Genomic DNA, 20,040 nt, shown 5'->3' with positions numbered 1-20,040 from the left:
TTATTCTCATTTAGAGATAAATTGACCAATCAAAAAACGGAGAAAAACGAGATTGAACTTCGGATAATTCTATGCTTTTGACAAGCTTAAAAATGTTCTATGTTGGTGCCATCTTTCCAAACTCATTTCCCAACCTAGCATCGTGAACATTCTTTCTATTTCGTGTTTGGTTGAAGACGGTTGTCTGCTGTTAAAGGCATAGCTCCCAATTAGGTTTCAAAAATGTCTGAAACTCTTCAGTTGAAAGGTACCCTGTTGGGGCACAGTGGATGGGTTACCCAAATCGCCACAAACCCTAAATATCCCGATATCATCTTGTCTTCGTCAAGAGGTAAGGTTTCTAAATATTTCATATTAATCTCTTAATATTTTATTGATCGCTCATTCTTCGAGCGATAAATGCATGATTTTCATTTGTGTGTACCACCTTTTTCGTTTTCGATCACATAGTTTTGGCGTTTTCTTGGATATCACGTAATTAATGAATATTTTCAGACAAGACTTTGATCGTATGGAAGTTGACACGTGACGAAACTCAATACGGTATCCCCCAGAAGCGTCTTTATGGTCACTCCCATTTCATCTCCGATGTTGTTTTATCCAGTGATGGTAACTACGCTCTTTCTGGCTCATGGGACAAAACTTTGAGGCTGTGGGATTTAGCTGCTGGAAAATCTACAAGAAGATTCGAGGATCACACAAAGGTTGGAAAAGATATTATATTTGATTAGATAGATTAACCTTTCTCTTTAAAACAGCAAGAAGATTTTTTTTTTTTAATAATGTTGGTCATCATGCATCGACTGAAGAATTCCTTTGGCCCCCACGTTAATGATCCTAGGAGATCAGTGTGGATGGCTTAATCCGTATGAGGATTTGGTATGTAGCTAATGACAATTATGATTGATGGAGAAATATTGAAGTGTATGGATGCCTTTAGATTTATCTATGGTGTTAAATGACATTTAGATATTATCATGTTCAATGAACTGTCAGAGTTTTTATGATCTATTTAGAAATAATTGAATTGAGAAATATATAGCGTATTTGACTGGCTGCACCAATACGAATTAATTCGAATTTTTGTAGAGCAAAATGAACTAATTAGCTTGAATTAATTCGCACTGGTGCAGCCAGTCAAGTTCGCTCTTAGATGTATATTTCATGATATTTAGCATTCATTTTCTATGAATTTTTAGAATTGTTTTGGTCCATTTAAAACGTGAATTTAAGATTCCATTGTTGATTTGGACTTTATTGGCTTTCTACCTTTCAAAATTTATAACTCTTTTTTCTATTTTAGGATGTTTTGAGCGTTGCTTTCTCCGTTGACAACAGACAAATTGTCTCCGGTTCACGTGACAAGACCATCAAATTGTGGAACACCCTTGCTGAGTGCAAATACACAATTCAAGAAGATGGTCACTCCGATTGGGTATCCTGTGTTAGATTCTCTCCTAACCACTCCAACCCTATTATTGTATCTGCTGGTTGGGATCGCACTGTTAAGGTAAGCAAATTAGATATAATTTTTTTTAACCCTTCTCAAAAGCACCTGTTTGCGTCTTCTAAATGACTAAATGGGCCGTCAACGAGAAGGAGATTGAGTGGTGAATCCTGGGTGAGAAGCAATCTAGCAACTTCATTTGTTTCCTCAATCTGGTTTCGTACAATAATTATAAAAATTTATCTGCAATTGTCAACAAGACTTAAGGAAAAAAATTTCTTATTCATTTTCATGCATTATTAGTTTCACTTTACTGTTATGTTATGTTAAGGAAAAAAGATATGATTTTGAATTTGAAATTCTCAATTAATATGTTCCTTTTTTTCACATAAAGTGTGATGAACAAACATTGTTTCTAATTCCAAGAGACTTGATTGACTGCTTTGCTAAAAATTATATTCTATGAGAAATGTAAGGTTTTCTATTGAAAAATATGCAATTTAAATTGGTTATAACAACAACTCTATATTTTGTGACATTTCTTATGTCATTTGTGTCCAGAGATATGAAATGTCAAAAAAAGTACAGTGTTGCCATTATAACCAATTTTAATTTAAGTATTTCTTAGTAGTGCCCAAAAGCTTTCAACAATCTGAAAATTTATTTGAACCCTTCTCAAAAGCACCTGTTTTTGTCTTCTAAATGATTTGATGGGCCGTCAACGAGAAGGAGATTGAGTGGTGAATCCTGGGTGAGAAGCAATCTAGCAACTTCATTTGTTTCCTCAATCTGGTTTCGTACAAATTAATTCAGTGTTGCGATTTATTGGATGGACAACCATTGTTTCTACTTCCAAGAAACTTATTTGACTGCATTGCTTAAAATTATATTTTATGAGAAATGTAAGATTTCTATTGAAAAAGAAGCAATTTGAATTGGTTATAATGACAACTCTATGTTGTTTTGTGACATTTCTTATGTCATTTGTGTTAAGAGAGAAGAAATGTCAAAAAAAGTACATTGTTGCCATTCTAAACAATTTGAATTTTAGTATTTTTTAGTAGTGCACAAAAGCTTTCAAAGATCTGAAAATTTATTTGAACCCTTCTCAAAAGCACCTGTTTTTGTCTTCTAAATGACTTGATAGGCCGTCAACGAGAAGGAGATTAAGTGGTGAATCCTGGGTGAGAAGCAATCTAGCAACTTCATTTGTTTCCTCAATCTGGTTTCGTACAAATTAATTCAGTGTTGCCGTTTATTGGTCCAAATCGAAAACTCAACATTTTTAAATGATCGACGATTTGATGATTTTGTCATAAAGCGTAGTTTTCAAAACTTCAATTTGTATTTTTATTGCCTTTAGGTATGGAATTTGACCAACTGCAGGCTAAAGATTAACCATTATGGACACCATGGTTATCTTAACACCGTAACCGTTTCTCCTGATGGTAGCCTTTGCGCTAGCGGTGGTAAAGACTGCAAAGCCATGTTGTGGGATTTGAATGATGGAAAACATTTACATACTTTGGAACACAATGACATCATCACTGCCTTGTGTTTCTCACCTAACAGGTAATTATATTCCATCCTTTTAATTATAATTTCGATAGGTTTCTTAAATGATGTAAACAACTTTAACTTCTTGATATATCTATGAGAGGTTAGCGGATATGGGACTGATTATTCCGTTCAAAACTAATATTTTGTAAGTTTGAAGACTTCGTGGTGTTTATTTTTGATTTTTTTTCTAGATACTGGTTGTGTGCTGCTTACGGTCCATCCATCAAAATCTGGGACTTGGAAAGCAAGGAATTAGTTGAAGAACTGAAACCCGAAGTAGTTTCTCAGACGAGCAAAGCTGAACCCCCTCAATGTTTGTCTTTGGCTTGGTCCACTGACGGACAGACACTCTTTGCTGGTTATTCTGATAATATTATCAGAGTATGGCAAGTCAGCATCTCCCATTAAGTTTGTGATTTTATAAATAAGACCAAATAAAGTGGAGTTTTATTCCATTTACGATTTTTTTCTTGTCAATTTATTTCATTTGAATGTATATATGTAAGAGCTGTGAGTAGAATAAAATGCTATATTTTTTTTAAGAAATCATAAGTTTATTTTGAAAGCTAGACAAAAACTGGAGGTTGACATTTCCAAGTTGTGACTGTTAATGATGGGTTGTCTTGATAATTTGTACAAGCTTTTTCCCATTCAATCTCAGTTGGACAGAATATTGCTTTTGATCGTAGCTTTCCTTTGACTGCTTCAAAATCCTGAATAATTACAGAATTTCACTGTTCCTTTTTAATATCTTGGAAGATAAATGATTTGATTCTTATAAAAATTCATTTTTGAATGAAATAAAGACAAATATAATTACCACTGTCAAGATGTAAAATTTACTTCTAGTTTCCAGTTTTGTCAAAACTATTGTAAATATTAAAATGTGGAAATTAATTTTGTTGTTATTTCATTCAATATCTTGAAACCTTAACATACATTCAATAAGGCCTTGTTTCTCCTCTTTACGTCGGTTATGCTAAATGATTCATCAGTTACCAAATTCACTTTGAATTTTTCATCCTTGCTTGACCTACAATCAGGAAATAAGTAATTGGATAAGATTATGCATTTTTCTTACTTCTGCGTCAAAATTATTTCCACTTTCTCCTCTTGTACTTTAAATTTCCGAATAATTTCCTCGATTTCAGGAAGAGGCATTTTGAATTGAAGTGTTTGTATCCAAAATCCTCAATTTATTTTCTACCGTGGTTTTTAAAATAAATATAGCATTCTATGGTTTGAACACGACGACCCTATCAATTGCGTTTTGATAATAATCGTTATTATGCATTTTTGAATGAATAGAATATGGAATAGTAAATGTGAACTCTTATTTGGCTCATTCACAATTTTATCGCACACATTCTTTCCTTCTTGACTATTTGATATCGCATCTCGATGCTTTATGTCAAATAATTAGGTCAAGTGTCAAAATTATACCCGCGTTTAAAACCTGAAACGAAATTTGAATTTATGTTATGGGCTGATGTTCAGCCAGGATGGCAGGAACTTTTAAGGATTGCGCAACGAAAATTAAGAAACCACCGGAACCAACATGTCCTCTATCATCAGACCCGAAAGTAACCAAGGATCAAATAATATGCTGGCAAAAACTTCACCCCAAGCAGCCCCTAGACTATCATTCCATAGTTTTAGACAGGCCTCTCGATCTTTCTGAACGTCTCGTGAGTTTTTATTTAATATTGAATATATTAAAATGTTTGAAAAAAAACGCCTTACAAAGTTGAATTGAAATAGATCATAGAATAATATGATTTTAATTGTACCGTGGTGATGAAGTTGGCATATATCTTTTCTCTTTCTAAAATTGTCCTTTTCTCGCAAGGATTTCTATCATTTCATTTCTCATTCTTGAGCAACTCACTCTACGGTTTGATCTTTGCCGGTTTTTAACTTACTAGTTATTGCTAGTTTTTTACTAGTTATTGTGTATACATTTTCAATTTCATACAAATCATGTGAGTATAAGTAGGCAGTTTATGGGAAAGTTTATTAAAATTTTCCTTGTTCTTCGCTATTTTATATAATGTAAGCTCTCCATGTGATATTTTATCGGTATCTTGGATCAAGAAAATGGGATATGAAGGTATTCAATAGGAGGAAAGGTGGGCGATATCCATTAGAATTTTCCATCTAAGTACTATTATGTAAGGCAATAGAATCAGGTGATACACGTAACTCAGTAAAAGTAAATACGTGGAAAAATGTGGATTAAACAATATTACGTATAATATATAAGATTAGATATGCAAGTTCTGTATGAGGTCCTATATTGTTGAATTTTAATTTAGAACAGCTGAAAACTGGACCCTTGGTTGACGCCATTTTCTCAGCGCAAACGAGGCCTAACGGAAGTTCACGAATTTTTCCGCCCTTTACGTGAAAATTTCGATTTTCAATAGAAATCCTGAAACGAATACCGGCGTTGCAATAAACAAACAAAAAATTGCGCGTCTATGTTTTAAAATAGATCTGCAAGCTGTCAAGTTCAATGCAGGGGGTTGAAGAAGTTTTTATATAACGTCTTTAAAATTAGAACCTGCGTTCTCTCTACCGGGATCTAGAAGTCGTTGAACCTGTGTCAGACAGTTGCAACGGACGTTGTCAGTTTGATTAGCTATTCACAAAAAGTTAGGTTAAACGTTAAGGTATTTTCTTAATTTGCATGAAATTCGTTCATTAGATAATGGCTCCTCCATCATACTCTGAACTTGGAAAGAGGTCCCGCGATGTTTTTGGTAGAGGCTACCATTTTGGTCTCATTAAATTGGACGTTAAGACCAAAACCGCAGCTGGAGTCGAGTTCAACACTAGTGGGTCATCGAATCAAGAATCTGGTAAGGTCAGTGGATCTCTAGAGACCAAATACAAGGTGAAGGAATATGGTATGACCTTCACTGAAAGATGGAATACAGATAACACTTTGACAACTGGAATTGAAGTTAAAGATCAGATCGCCCAAGGCTTGAAGATCGCTCTAGAAGGAAATTTCTCCCCACAAACTGGGTAAGAATACGTATTTATCGTATTGTGCCAGTTGAGGCTTGAGAAAAAGAATTTTTGGTATTGTCATAGACTAAATTATGTCTGAAATTTTGGATTGTTTTAATCATTTTAAATACCAGATATTCGTACTTCAGGATTTAAAAATGTTGTTTTATAAAATATGAATCATTTTGGATTTCCAGAAGCAAATCTGGCTCCCTAAAGACAGCTTTTCAAAACGATTTTGTCGCTTTGAACACAGACACCGACTTGAATGTAAATGGCCCCATTATTCAAGCTTCTGCCGTCGTTGGACATCAGGGCTGGTTGGCTGGATACCAAACAGCCTTCGATACAGCCAAATCAAAATTGACAAAGAATAACTTTGCTTTAGGATTTTCCACAGCCGATTTCATCCTTCACACAAATGTGTAAGTGCATTTTATTGAATTTCAAGTTTTTCCTCCCCTTTCTTTATCCTAAGAAAATTCCACAATGTTTTTGGGTTTGCTCTTTGAATACCTCCTTTACTTTCGATTGGATTGATAAACTTAACTGTTTATTCTTTGGTTTGCTCTTTTGTCACTTATGAACTCAGTAAAAATATCAGTTCCTCTATTTATTAATAGATGACGCTTTGTACTAAAAATTGGCGTACCCTCTATGAATCAGTTGAAGAATTAATGCATGTTGTCACTGAAAACTTCTCTTTTTCTTTTTACAATGAAGGAGGGTAAAGCAAGTTTTATTTAATTTTTTTCTCGAATTGAATTTAATAACATCTTACAGAAGCCTAAGAGTGTCCCCTAACGTAATTCCCTAGAAACTGACCCAAATTTTTGTTCCCATATTCATATGACAGTGATCACAGTGACGATGGACAAGAATTTGGTGGTGCCATCTACCAGAAGATCAACAATCGTCTTGAGACCGGTGTGAACCTTGCCTGGTCCGCAGGCAGCAATAATACCAAATTTGGCATCGGTGCCAAATACGACCTCGACTTGGACGCCAGTCTTAGGGCTAAGATCAACAACCAAAGCCAAATCGGTCTTGGTTATCAACAAAGATTGCGGGATGGTAAGATTTTTTTATACTATAAATGCTTTTCAGCAGAATTTTCGCGCGTTTGCTCCAAGGGAACAAATTTTGTATAAATACCAGTAATTTTTCGAATTTCGGGCTTTAAATGATTGGGTTGGACTCACTGATGTATAATTTTAGGTCAAAAAAGATTCTCTAGAGACTTGAAAATTTAAGGGAGATTTTAGGGTCAGAATAAGACGTTTAAGTTCGTTTTTGGGCGAAAAATAACACGTGAGACTTGAACAAGCGCTCAAAAGCTCGATGCTTGTGACTGAATCGAAAATATCATTTTCTTGAGTATCTTTTCTTTAATGACTTCAAAAATGAACTGAATAGTTTTTGCATGTACTTTGTCACATTAATTTCCATTTTATGTGTGTTGGCATGGAAATAAAACAGTTATGATCTTTTGCAGGAATTACACTGACATTGTCCACTTTAATTGACGGTAAAAATTTCAATAATGGAGGTCACAAGATTGGTCTAGCCTTAGAGTTGGAAGCCTAAATCTCCTGATTCCATTTAAGATAAAATTTCACCTATATTAAAAAAAAAAAACTGTTAGAATTCACAAAACAGATATATGAGCCTGCTGTATATTGTAGACATATTGTTCCGTTCATCGAACATATTAGTATTAAAGAAGATGGTATGGCATGGATTTTTTCCTTGGTTCTTTCAATAATCATTGAAAATTCTGGATTATTTGTGGCTTTGGACCTCTGTTTTTTTGTTATTCATTGGATTCGGGGTCCGGAATACAACTTTTTTTGGCAAATTTTATTACTTGTCTTCGATAAGCTGCAAGTAGGTATTGGTTGTACATGTATTTTTTTTTAAGTACATTGAAAGAGAGGACGTCTTGAACACTGCAATGTATTGTACTATAAGTGAAAATATATGATTTACTTTTATTGTTTATTTCATTTAACCTTGATCCTTAATTTTAATCATTGAAAGCTAATTTCCTAAATGGACAACCTTGACCTGATAAAATTCAAGGTTACACGTAAAATGTGATAAGTGTGCACTCTGGGATTAAATTGAGTATTAAAATTGAAATATTAAATATAGTTTGTATCAACCAGGTCGACCTTGGCCCATGTACGTTCAGGGTCAAGCAAAATCTAAGATTTTCAGATAATTATGAAAACGATGCAGATTATTTGTTCGATATTTATATTGGATGAAATTTTCTTTATGATTCGGTGGTGCCATCTAGGAGAAGTAGTTCAAACATAGTTATGATGAGAAGGTACAAATCACAGGATTCTATACCAGTTAGGCTGCTGAAATAATTAGTTCAGTAAAATGCGGATAGATGGCTTGCAGCCAATTTCTTGACTGATTTACTCGAAATATCTCAAAACTGAAGTCTTTCAGAAGCAAAATTATTGCAGATTAGAATTCGCCTTTTCAAGCCATTTTCACGAAATTCAGCAAGATTTTTTTCAAAAAAATGAACCGATCGAATTTGAACTTTTTGTTTTTCCGATCAGAAAAATTTCTCTACAAGTTTAAAGCACTATCATTTTACAAAATTCGCAATATCTCAGCTTCTAGAGGTCTTAGGAAAAAATCGAAGGTAGGTTAGTATCCAGTATAAAAACCTCCATGATACTAAATTTTGAAAGTATTCTGCGGCAAATTCCTTATTTTTTGAACGCTAGATATCTTGGTTCACACTTCTACTAGGATTTATCTGAAGACAAATATGTATAAGCGTCGAGATGTCCTCTGATACCAAATTTTGAAGCAAATCTGGCCATAATTTCTCCTAGAAAATTTTTTCAAATCAGATTTTTCAGTCGTGCCATCTAGGAGGAGTAGCCCGAACTCAGTTATGCTGAAAAGTACAAATTACAGGATTCTATACTAGTTGAACCTCGAAAATAATTAGTTCAGTAAAATGCGGATAGATGGCTTGTAGCCGAATTCTCGACTGATTTACTCGAAATATCTCAAAATTGGAACTTTTCAGAAGTGAACTGATTGCAGATTTGTATTCGCCGTGGTCGAATGCTCCTTCTAACAAATTTTCAGTTCAAAAAAATTTTTTGCACGAAATTTATCGACCGATCGAATTTGAACTTTTTATGGTTTATTTAAAGGGTTTCGAGGATGTAGATTCCGATCAGAGAAATTTTCTACACCTTAAAAGCACAGTTTTCACACAACTGGAAAGTCTCAGTTGAGGGGTCGGAATATCATTTTACAAGCCTCAGATTTATGCCACCAGAGGGCATGCCAAACCCTCTTTAAATTTCCCCACCAAATTCGAAATAACTCAGTTTTGGGGGCTTCTAGCGAGGAACTGATTGCAAATATGAATGCAGCATGAAAAATTCTTCATAACATCAAATTTTGAAGTCGATCCGAAGCAAAAACTTTTTTTGGCGAAAAAATATCCAAGGTAATAAATAGTCTTGGTTTTTCCGATAAAATCGACCGATCAAATTCGAACATTTTATGATTGTTTCAGATAGTTTCAAGATCGTAGATGCCGAATTTGGCATCGATTTTCACCAGAAAAATTTTTCTACGCCGCAAAAGCACTTTTTACACACAAATGAAATGTCTTATACCCATTTACAAGCCTCAGAAATTGGGCATCAGAGCAAACCGCCTTGAAAATTCCTTTCACAAAATTCAAAATATTTCGGAATTGAGACGTTTTAGAAGCAAATTATTTGCAGAGAACTAATCGGCATGGTTGAATGCTCCTTACAAATTTTCAGGCCAAAAAATGTTTTCACCAAATTTATCCAAGGTTGTCTTGGTTTTTTCGTAAAAATTGATCGATCGATTTGAACTCCGCGTGAGCCTAGAGCACAGTTGTACCTACGTAACAGCTTTAACAAATTTTGAATATCTCTCCAGGTGGACTTTTTAAACGAAGAATTCTCGCTGCTTTCTTGGTAGTCTGCACATCCTGTACATCGAAGTTTAATATAAAGAAATAGAACGGAACCTCCGTCTCAAAGGGGTAGGTACAATCAAGCACTGAACAGAATGGAAATCGATACAGAAACATTATATTATACTCATCTAATTACTCATATCGAAAGATAACCATGGAAACCCAGATTTCATATAATAATGTCATGCGAAATTTACCGATAAAAAGAATGTCGTGATGCTTGGTAGTTTGGCCAAATTTATAGTATAATTTCGAATGGGTCTCATGTTACAACATTTGCTATTGATAAAGAGGACAATTCCTAGTTGGTTTACCAGTCAAGATGGTGATTCGAAGAAGGAATAAAAGATGCGTTCCGTTCATCTTTGATGAGGGGTGTTATGAGCCACCGTCACCCTGTATCACCAAAGAGGATCTGTGGCACAGGCATCTCAAATCTTCGGAGAGGCTGTTCAATCATCAGACCTTGGCCAGTGCCAGGAAGAGTGTTTACTATGAGCCAGACCCGTGAGTACAATTTGGATTTTTGCGCGCTTGTTTTCTGTCTGTTGTAATTTTCGAAATTTGATGAAGAATCAGAGGTCCAAATCAATTCTGACCGCCAAGAATTGGGTGTCTTAAATTCGTTGTCTATAGTGAAGGGATCTTAGAATCCCTTTGAGCTAGAAAAAAATGAATGACACATTTCAAGGCTCGATTTTTGAGAGTATTAATTTGGTGAAAACCGCAACCTTATAAATTTAACTGTTTTCAAGTTATAGAAAAAAAATGGAATTTGGCTTGAATAAAAAGTTCTCATAACTTTTTTGTTATTGGTGCTATAAGCATGAACCGAAACATTCTACAGGCACTTTTTCTAGTAGAATCAATTTGTGTTTTATTGTAAGTATTTTTAAAATTATAATACAAAACTTGTGTTTTTTTAAACGTGAACAACAAAAATTTCTATGACCAATGAAATCGTTTTTTTCCCTTTTCACAAATATAACATGGTACATAAATGTCTGATTAACCAAGTACCTATCTATGATAATCTGTGAACTTCTTTTAATTCAAATTCGTTGACCACCAAGAGGGGTCTGGATTTAACACCGTTAGATTTTTTCGTTTGGTCACTTTTAAAGAAAAACATTTATCGATTTGAAAATAATGAAGTGTTGAAAAAATCTAACGGTGTTGAATCCGGAGACCTTGGAGCAATGTCAAAAAATAATACAGTGTCGCAGTTTCAACCATTTCAAATAGGGATTCATCAAGCCTAAGCTTGACATTTTAACCAAATAACTAGACTTGAAAATCAAGCTCGTGAAAAATTACATACTTGAGCTTGACTTGACTTAAGATTTTTATTGCTTGACTTAATATCTAGCTACTTGAATTTCTGCAATCTCGTGCGCGTTAAGAATAAATAAGGGGATTCCTTGAGCGCCGAGAGACTGAAGCATTCGCCAGTGTGACTTTATTAGTAGTTTTCCCGCATATTGGTAGATTTTGGGAGTGTCAGAAATATCTTTCCAAACTTGGCCGAAATGGCCAAGCGACTTGGAATCAAGTCAAGCTCAAGCCAAGTAGCTTGAAAATCAAGCTAAGCCGTGAATCCAACCATTTCAAACTGTATCATTCCTATTGAAAACTCCTTTATGTTTTCATGTCATGTCACTTTGTAGGTTGATTGAGTAGTTGCAATATATTCAGTAAGGTTGAAGATTCATCCGATATATCGTGAAACAATTACATGCAAAAAATTTGAACAACCGCCAAAATGCTTATAACTTCACGTCAGTGCCTTCCCCATTTTTTCTCATAAATTTTTGCAGCAATCTGATACCTCGAGATGACTTGGACTATATCTTGGCTTCCACCTATCTGCACAACGAACACTCCTTCACAGAACCTATCGATTCTCTGCTCCAGGCCGAGACTCTGGCCGATGATACCTTCAGGAGGCTGAGAAACACCATAGACATACACCCGCAGCAACAGCTTCAAGACGTGTTCGCTGCCAAGGCTACTTCTGGAAAGTTTCTCACCGCTGGTTCCGCCACTGACGATACCAAAAAACCGGAATGTATACCTTATAAATATCACGAGGTGAGCCTCCATAACCTCAGAACCAAATTATATGATCCATTAAACATCTTGGTACTTTTAACAGCAACCAGAAATGCCTAAAAACGGCAGTGTTGATAGAAGTTGTATTATGATGTCACACCCAGATGGAAAGTTCGTCGCGAAAAAATGCCTTGTCCTATTCTATGATTCGTTAAAGATAGACTCGTCGACAAAAACACGTTGGCATAATCTATGATTCGTGTTTCATCATAGATTTTTTGTGACAATCTATTGGTTTGGATGATGTAACATATAGGTTTTATGTCTCGTTAAAGATTCGAATATCGATTAAAGCTTATATTATAACAAGAATATGCGGTTTTTTGCAATCACTGATTAGTTGGATAGCATAGAATACTGAATAATCCTTTTATAATCTATGATTTATTATAAGCGTATTTTTGCGACGAATTTTCCATTTGGCTGTGACGTCATAACACAAATTTCCCCATTCATTAGTTTTGTACTGATCTGAATGATGAAATTAATGATTTCATCGACTTTTTCGCTGTATATTGATTTCTTTTAGTCTCATCCCGTTCTGATTGGTGGAATAACTAACTATAAACATCCGATGAATATCAAACTGATGAATTCATCTCACCATGCTCCTCAAACCAATGCTGGATACTCAAGGCAAGATGCTGATGGTACTTTCTTCCAGTACTGATTCTTCTTAAAAGCAGTTGTAGAGGTCACCAAGGAATTTTGTGAATATATATTAATATTTTCCTGATTTAAGTAAATATGTAACATGAGAAGTATATACTGCTATAGATGATTTTCTGATCGATTGGAAAATTGTAGATTTTTTCATTGAAATTGTACGATAGATTTTTTTTCTTTCCAATGAATACCGCTTATTTTGGACAATTAGGTATATTGTTGGATGTCTTTATGTCTAAATAAATATATATGAATAGAAGTGTACTTGTTTGCGCAAAATTTTGTTGGTTTTTCAAATTCAAGCTGAAATTTTCCACAAAAAATATTAAATCACTCGCAAGTGGACTTGAAATGAATGTGTCAATTGAGTTTGATAAAGGGCGAAATCGGTCCAATGGTTGAGGGAATGACTACAGGAAATTTTTGATTATTCTGAAAATATCTAAATGATGGAAATGGAACTCAATAGTTAGATGCAAAATGATACTCGTTTATTTATGATTGCTTTAAAGATCTTCGAATTCAAAATTTTCACTCGCAAAATGCGTTCCAGAACATTCCGAATAACCCTTTTTCATGTCTGTCTGTTTGTCAGCAAATCCCTGTAACACCCTTAAGTTATGCTGGGTGTTCCTAAATTGGAAGTACAAACAGGACAGAGTCCTTAGATTATTTTAAGAAAAAAAAAGTTCTATAAAAATTGACCCGCAAAAGCTTTGTTATCAAGATACAGGGTGTTAAAGTTTGTTTTTTTTTCTCATAGCACCTGCCCTCATAAGATTTTCAACTTAAATTTGGCATTGATATTCTCAATCCTACAGTCGATAAATTTTCTCTACTCTATTCCAATTTGAAGATTTCATATTGTGATGAGCTATTTTCGAAAGCAAATCTACAGGGTGATATTATTTTGGAATATTGCCCGCTTCTTTCATACAGCATTTTTTTTTTTTTTTGTTGACCACTGGAAGTTTAGAAAAATTTAAATATGAACTTTGATCCAGTACTATACTTTTTGGTGTCTTGTAGTTTTGTCGCAGTTTGAATGCAAATCTACAGGGTGGTATTTTTTTCTGAAACAGCAGACTTCCTTCTTCCAGAACACTTTTTTTGGTGGGTCAGTGGTAGTTTACAAAAATGTAAAAAGAAACTTTGGTCTAGTACTACACTTTAGGTTTTTTGTAGTTTTGTCGTATCTGCTACCGATTTCGAGAAAAGAATTCAAACATTTCTCTGGTAATCCTCAGGAAAATCCAAATTATTATAAAGATCCAGTTACTAAGCTGTGATGAATAAATTAATTATAAGTTTTGGTACTTATTTACCCAATCTGTAGTGAAGATTAATGAAGATTCGATAAACTGGTATAATCATCACAAAAAAGTAGGAGTACGAGAAACACCCTGTATCTCGAAAACAAAGCGTTTGAAGGCTCTTGTTTGTACGACTTTTTTTCTCAAAATTACCCAAAGAATCTCTCATTTACCTTTGTACCTCCAATTTAGGAACACCCTGTAAAATTCTCAACCGATTTTGATCAAATTTGGTATGGGATATCTGGTTGGGTCATAAATGCTTTTATAGGAGTTTAATTGAAAAAAAGAAGATTTTTTCAAGGTATTGAATGAAACGCTCTCATTTTATCGTCTTTTTATTCACAAAGCTACACATAGGAAATAATATAGCAATAAATAACTTTGATCAGTAATAGCTAATCCATATAAAAATGAAAAACTATGCCAACAACTGGATAGGGGATATGTGATCGAAAATTCAGAAAATACAGACATGTTTTCCAATTTCCATAAGTACTTGTAAATGCATTACATCTGGCCTATATATGATTATAAAACTAACAAAACTGTCGAAATACTAGTTACTGTCCAGGAATATTTACATTCAAAATGGAATGCCAGAATATAACATTCCGATACACTAAATATATAGGCGATGAGAAAAAATCCATTCGCCTTCCAGTAACAGTAGAAAAAACATCGATTGCAGCCAATCGCATCCCTTGCTTAATAGCTAAAATACAAATATATGTATATACTTGTAAAATATATAAGTATAATGTATAAGAGGCTTAATATTAAATTTCGAATATTTGGTTAGGTTGTAAAAATTATAGAAAATATGCTCGGGTTCAGTTTTTTGGCAGTTTACATACACTTTCATACCCTTGAAGGTAATGCAACCATTCATAACAATACCAGATATCATCTATCTATAATACAATGAGCGTTCAGTATATCGATAATTACTACAAAAAAAAAATTACACCAACTATATATGGAAATGAACAATTCGAACCTGCTGCGAGTGAAATATCGAAAACAATCACAAAATCGAAGAGTTGCAATAAATAAATACATTTAAATAAATATAATTCACAATTCAATCTTCAATATATCAAAAATCTATAAATGCACAATAATAAAAAACTTAATAATTAAAGAGAGAGTACCTAATATTCCCACATTGTTGAATTTTCGATTGAGGTATCTCCTAGGCGGAAACAACCGTTTTTGCTGGCGGTTAAGTAACTTCCGCTGGTGTTCTTTATAGCTAGTCTGGTTGGTTCGCGAAGTTCCAAGTAGAAGCCTTCTGGTGTGTCAGAATCTGCGACAACACCTTCGCTGTCAGCGTGCCAATATTTGTTGTTTTGTCCTGGAAAACCAAATTTGAAATTCAATAATAAATTTTTAGGAATGACATGCTTTCTGCGGCTGAGGCTCATCGAATGCTCTCAAATACCTATGGTGAGGCCGATATTAGTGAAAGAACGTGGTTTCAACGCTTCAAGAACGGTGATTTTGACGTCGAAGAAGCATGTCGGTGGGAGAAAGAAGATTTTTGAAGATGCAGAATTGGAGGCATTACTTGATCAAGACTCGTGTCAAACGCAAGAAGAATTGGCAGGATCATTGGGGGTGACGCAAAAAGCCATTTCAAAACGCCTGAAAGTCATGGAAATGATTCAGAAACAAGGAAATTGGGTGCCGTGCCAGTTGAAGCCGAGAAATGTTGAATGGCGTTTGTTTGAGCTGCTTGCAAGGCAAAGACGGAAGGGATTTCTGCATAGCATTGTGACTGGATACGAAAAATGGGTTCATTACGATAATCCCAAGCGTAGAAAATATATTATATATTCACGGTTCCAAGGTCATGCTTAGTATTTGGTGGGAAAAGCTCGGCGTAGTGTATTACGAGTTGTTAAAACCGACTTAATCAATCACAGGTGATTGTTATGAACGCAAATAATGCGTTTGAGCCGAGCATTGAAAAACAAACGGCCGCAATACAACGGGAGACATGATAAAGTGATTTTACAGCATGACAATGTGGTCAAGACATATTTACAACGTTGAAATGGGAAGTCCTACCCCACTCGCCGTATTCTCCAGACGTTTCTCCCTCGGACTATCACTTGTTTCGATCAATGACACACGACCTGGCTGACCAGCACTGTCATATGAAGAAGTAAAAATGGGATCGATTCGTGGATCGCTTCAAAAGATGACCAGTTTTTTCAACGCGGGATTCGTACGCTGCCCGAAAGATGGGAGAAAGTAGTGGCCAGCGATGGACAATACTTTGAATCATTATTGAATAACCAGTTGCGAAAGCAAAGTTGCAGTTCTGGCCACAAAAATCACCGCAGAGTCTAGCAGAAACCCCATATGAGAGAAGTTAAGTTACCTCGCAAGCAACTAGATATAGAAGGAACTGGAAAAATTGAAACAAGAGGCGTAAAGAATAAATTTCGGTCTTCTATTGAGCATAGGCATCTAAATCTTTCATTTATAGTAGGTATATTTTGACATCTCTTCCTTGCAAAAGAGTTTCATAAAGTTTTACCGAAAGATGTGGATCATCAAGACATGGAGTGCTATACACCAGAACAACACCACCAATTGGATCTTCTTGGACACCAAAAGCATCTGAAGTCACCAATCAAGCTCCAGCACAATTCCAGAATTAACAAAGACATCAAACTCACCCTTGAAGTAGATAACTCCCTTCTCTGCTCTCTCGACCTGAATGGTCTCATATGTGGCCTTGTTGCATTCCAACTTGGGGTTGCTGGCAGACTTGTAACCAACGAAGCCTTGCTCACACTTAAGTACAAGAATGGGTCTGTTGACTAGGTAGAAGAAGTACTTGCAGTTGTCGTCCACCACATCTGAAGTGGCGTAGAGATGTCCTGACCTTTTGGTGATGACATATCTGCCATTGTTGGCCCTGAAGGCCACAGACCCATCACCTTGCCAGGCAAGGTCGAAGAGGGCGTTTGAAGACCTTTAAGGGAAGATTAATCAATTATTAAGCTGTCCACATATGATGAGACCTCAATGGTGGTCACCAAAATCTGTACTGTACCTTTTGTCGCCAGCAGCTTGAATTCCACCACCAGCTTCAAGGGTCCAATACTTGTCCTGCATGGTTCTGATGTACCATCTCTTCGTGGTCCAATCGAACTCCAGTTGGAAGGTTTCATGGTCGGATATTTCATCTTGGTTGGCGGTGACATCGACACCTGAAACGTAACAGTGAGAAATTCAATATAAACTCAAGGCACGATCGAAAAAAAAATGATGTATGTTGGGAGATGTAATGTATCAACCTGTTTGGTGTTGATTTTCATTCCTATTTGTGCGTCGTACTTTGAAATGATGATACTCACAACTTGAGTTACCATACCTTTGTTTCCTGTGTCTGTTAATGATTCTGTACACGTTGTAGAAAGGAAGTAAAATTGTTGTGTTGTGAATCCTACGCATTTTTTACGTATGATATATCGTATTGTATTTCAATTAAGAGATTGGATTAGATCATGTTTATAAATTGTTTACTTGATTATAGCTGCAGAATATATTATACATTTTGGCTTCTGGAACTCATTTTTCAGGTTTTTTCGTCATTATGTTTTCATTTAACGCAAGTACTTCACTCTAGGTAATTCCTAAATTAATGGAAACCTTGGATTTTACACCGATAATATTGAAATTTGTCCAGACAAACATACCGATGCAACAAGCAATTGATATTCAATCAGAACTGTTATTTGTGCAAAGGCAACAAAGGATTCGAATGTTGTGTCTACAGAGCGTATACCAGATTGCCAGGGCAATATCCTGGTCAGACCATAACTCGAGTGATTCTTGGAACGCTTTGGTTTGGCCATTATTCATTCAATATCTTATACAGGGTGTCAATTGTCAAATGGTATAGTGAATTGAGAAAACTTCTACGGACGTATCTTGCTTCTAAATTGGTGGTACAAATGAAAATGAATCATTTTAAGAAAACAAAAATCCTAAAAATATGCCTCCCCAGAGGTTTTGTTTTGAAGATACAAGGTGTTGAAGTAAAAATTTGTTATCATATTAACTTCCTTCGCAAGTTATTTAACTTAAATTTGGCATGGATATTCCAATATGAAGTTTTTATCATGTCATATGCTAATTTTGAATGCAAATCACAGGGTGCTATTTTTTCAGGAATTCTTTCACCCAGAACTTTTTTGGTGGACCACTGGTAGTTTATAAAAATGTAAAAAAATTTTTGGTACAGTACATAAAGTAATATACATAGACAGAGGGAGTATACGCAATTTTTACATGTCCCCAACATGGTTAGATTATGTTGTTGGATTGTGATATATTTTCAAATCCACAATTTTACTATATCGTTATGAATGTATATTATATTGAGTGAAATATATATATATATTTGAGTGATTCCCGATTAAATATGCAAATTTGAATATTTGGAAACCGATATTTTTCCTAATTGTCGAATTTATAATAAGCAGAATATTTTATTATTTTATATATCTACTTGCTGAAATCCAAGGTTTGGCAACTTTTGCTCTCCTAGTGTCATCGGTTGTTTCACGTCGTTTGGCGCGCTTGAAGTTTGTTTTCTGAATTTCTGATATATTTGATATGAAACGTTGATTCACTATGGGACATAAGAGTGCGTTCTTCGTGGAGAAACTCGCGAATTGAGTGAAATATCGTATCACTGATATGTTTTAATTTCCGCGCGCTTCATGTCAAATTTGATAGTTCATGTTGGGGACAGAATTTGCTTACTGAAAATGACATATGCTCCCTCTTTCTATGTTTACTACTCTGAGGTCCAGTAATAAATACACTTTTTGATTTCTTGTAATTTTGTTGTTTCTGCTACCGATTTCGAGAAAAAATTTCAATAAATTCTCTAGTAATCCTTAGGAAAATTCAAATTATTATAAAGATCCGGTTAGTAAGCTGTGATTAATGAATTAATTATAAGTTTTGGTACTTATTTACGCAAAATGTAGCGAATATTAATAAAGATTTGATAAACTGGAAGGACTACAAAAAAAAACTCTCCAACACAAAGCGTTTGCGGGCACATGTTTATAAGACATTTTTATTTCTTGAAATTTTTCGAAATTGGGAATCTCTCAATTCCCTTTAACCTACTTCAAATTCAGGAACACCATGTATAATATTTTCAGATAGGTATAGTGAAAATGTCATGAATAAAATGACGTCCGCCAAAAATAGACATACCAACCTAATAAATCGATATTCATAGCAACACCCCAACAAAAAAAAAAAAAAGCATCCCTAATACTTTACGTCTAGCATATAAATATATACATAGTGAGTCCTATCCCTAGGATCTTCGTGTTAAGATACCACACCCCCTATTTTCTATTTTAACTTTCGTTTTCAGTCGGCTGTATTTTGGTAGCTGCGCGCTTGGTCGGCACGTTCGTACGAAGAGGGGGCGGAAACAGTGGCGTGCGGAGGGTTTTATGAATGGGAGTCCTTGCATTTCCATTAACCCTGATCTGTCTGGATCGATATATGTGCGCCCTACAAGGTCTGATTGTTGCAGCGAGCCATAGTAACACCCACACTCTTGCATTTCGGTGGAGCTGGCGGGGTATACCAGTGAACCCAAAAAGTTGGGAGGTATCAACAAATTGGTTTTTAACTCAGAGTGATGCGAAAGACCACAACCTTTTTTTTTCAAACATAACTGCATTGTAATTCTTGTATCATAGAAGCTCTAGGTCAGAACATTACGTCTTCAAAGGTTCCTAGGTAACATCTATTAGACCAATTGAGAAGTCCCCGGTCTGATGCACAAATGGCGGGGCTAGTATTAAATCCATATGATTTCTAGTTAGTACCAACCTTCAGATGATACGTGTTAAAATTTGACAGCAGTCCGACCA

At 35.1% G+C, this 20,040-nt stretch overlaps 5 protein-coding genes across 9 annotated transcripts in view; 3 read left to right on the top strand and 2 right to left on the bottom strand.

The window, feature by feature from the left end:
* The first annotated feature begins 116 nt into the window (after positions 1–116).
* On the top strand, positions 117–3,462 carry LOC123682351 (guanine nucleotide-binding protein subunit beta-like protein). Its single transcript, XM_045620923.1, has 5 exons — positions 117–331; positions 496–704; positions 1,304–1,510; positions 2,811–3,019; positions 3,199–3,462. The coding sequence occupies exons 1-5, from the start codon at positions 223–225 to the stop codon at positions 3,413–3,415; spliced, it is 951 nt and encodes a 316-aa protein (XP_045476879.1). The 5' UTR covers positions 117–222; the 3' UTR covers positions 3,416–3,462.
* A 77-nt stretch (positions 3,463–3,539) lies between these two features.
* Positions 3,540–4,238, bottom strand: LOC123682354. Its single transcript, XM_045620928.1, has 3 exons — positions 4,089–4,238; positions 3,947–4,040; positions 3,540–3,720 (listed from the first exon to the last, which is right to left on the bottom strand). The coding sequence occupies exons 1-3, from the start codon at positions 4,166–4,168 to the stop codon at positions 3,574–3,576; spliced, it is 321 nt and encodes a 106-aa protein (XP_045476884.1). The 5' UTR covers positions 4,169–4,238; the 3' UTR covers positions 3,540–3,573.
* A 238-nt stretch (positions 4,239–4,476) lies between these two features.
* On the top strand, positions 4,477–8,016 carry LOC123682349 (voltage-dependent anion-selective channel-like). 3 transcript variants are annotated; one of them, XM_045620918.1, is made up of 5 exons: positions 4,477–4,695; positions 5,715–6,037; positions 6,220–6,447; positions 6,879–7,096; positions 7,518–8,016. In XM_045620918.1, exons 1-5 carry the CDS (start codon positions 4,510–4,512, stop codon positions 7,607–7,609), a joined length of 1,047 nt encoding a protein of 348 aa, XP_045476874.1. In that variant the 5' UTR covers positions 4,477–4,509; the 3' UTR covers positions 7,610–8,016. The 3 variants fall into 3 exon arrangements, with proteins under 3 accessions (XP_045476874.1, XP_045476876.1, XP_045476877.1); XM_045620920.1 differs by having other exon boundaries at positions 4,495–4,695; positions 6,888–7,096; XM_045620921.1 differs by lacking the exon at positions 4,477–4,695 and adding an exon at positions 4,832–4,989.
* A 2,166-nt stretch (positions 8,017–10,182) lies between these two features.
* LOC123682089 lies at positions 10,183–13,059 on the top strand. The gene is made up of 3 exons (XM_045620486.1): positions 10,183–10,529; positions 11,840–12,113; positions 12,664–13,059. The coding sequence occupies exons 1-3, from the start codon at positions 10,345–10,347 to the stop codon at positions 12,802–12,804; spliced, it is 600 nt and encodes a 199-aa protein (XP_045476442.1). The 5' UTR covers positions 10,183–10,344; the 3' UTR covers positions 12,805–13,059.
* Positions 13,060–14,438: 1,379 nt separating this feature from the next.
* LOC123682160 (protein singed) overlaps positions 14,439–20,040 on the bottom strand; it is a 35,922-nt gene continuing 30,320 nt past the window's right edge. For all 3 annotated transcript variants that reach the window (XM_045620610.1, XM_045620609.1, XM_045620608.1), the window contains exons 6-8: positions 17,184–17,340; positions 16,804–17,102; positions 14,439–15,470 (exon numbers count right to left, since the gene is read on the bottom strand). In XM_045620610.1, coding sequence (XP_045476566.1) covers positions 15,268–15,470; positions 16,804–17,102; positions 17,184–17,340 — 659 coding nt within the window. In that variant the 3' untranslated portion in view covers positions 14,439–15,267. The remainder of the gene's footprint in view (positions 15,471–16,803; positions 17,103–17,183; positions 17,341–20,040) is intronic.

The sequence above is a fragment of the Harmonia axyridis genome, chromosome 6 (assembly GCF_914767665.1).
Source record: "Harmonia axyridis chromosome 6, icHarAxyr1.1, whole genome shotgun sequence".
NCBI classification, from domain to species: domain Eukaryota; kingdom Metazoa; phylum Arthropoda; class Insecta; order Coleoptera; family Coccinellidae; genus Harmonia; species Harmonia axyridis.
This window is presented reverse-complemented; position numbering and strand designations above follow the sequence as displayed.

Coding starts and splice junctions, on each gene's coding strand:
- LOC123682351 (XM_045620923.1), top strand. CDS start 223: ATGTCTGAAACTCTTCAGTTGAAAGGTACCCTGTTGGGGCACAGTGGA. Junction 332..495: donor CATCTTGTCTTCGTCAAGAG/GTAAGGTTTCTA, acceptor GAATATTTTCAG/ACAAGACTTTGATCGTATGG. Junction 1,511..2,810: donor GTTGGGATCGCACTGTTAAG/GTAAGCAAATTA, acceptor TATTGCCTTTAG/GTATGGAATTTGACCAACTG.
- LOC123682354 (XM_045620928.1), bottom strand. CDS start 4,168: ATGCCTCTTCCTGAAATCGAGGAAATTATTCGGAAATTTAAAGTACAA. Junction 4,041..4,088: donor GAAATAATTTTGACGCAGAA/GTAAGAAAAATG, acceptor TCCTGATTGTAG/GTCAAGCAAGGATGAAAAAT. Junction 3,721..3,946: donor GAAACAAGGCCTTATTGAAT/GTATGTTAAGGT, acceptor GTAATTATTCAG/GATTTTGAAGCAGTCAAAGG.
- LOC123682349 (XM_045620918.1), top strand. CDS start 4,510: ATGGCAGGAACTTTTAAGGATTGCGCAACGAAAATTAAGAAACCACCG. Junction 4,696..5,714: donor TCGATCTTTCTGAACGTCTC/GTGAGTTTTTAT, acceptor TTCGTTCATTAG/ATAATGGCTCCTCCATCATA. Junction 6,038..6,219: donor AATTTCTCCCCACAAACTGG/GTAAGAATACGT, acceptor TTGGATTTCCAG/AAGCAAATCTGGCTCCCTAA.
- LOC123682089 (XM_045620486.1), top strand. CDS start 10,345: ATGGTGATTCGAAGAAGGAATAAAAGATGCGTTCCGTTCATCTTTGAT. Junction 10,530..11,839: donor GTTTACTATGAGCCAGACCC/GTGAGTACAATT, acceptor AAATTTTTGCAG/CAATCTGATACCTCGAGATG. Junction 12,114..12,663: donor TACCTTATAAATATCACGAG/GTGAGCCTCCAT, acceptor GATTTCTTTTAG/TCTCATCCCGTTCTGATTGG.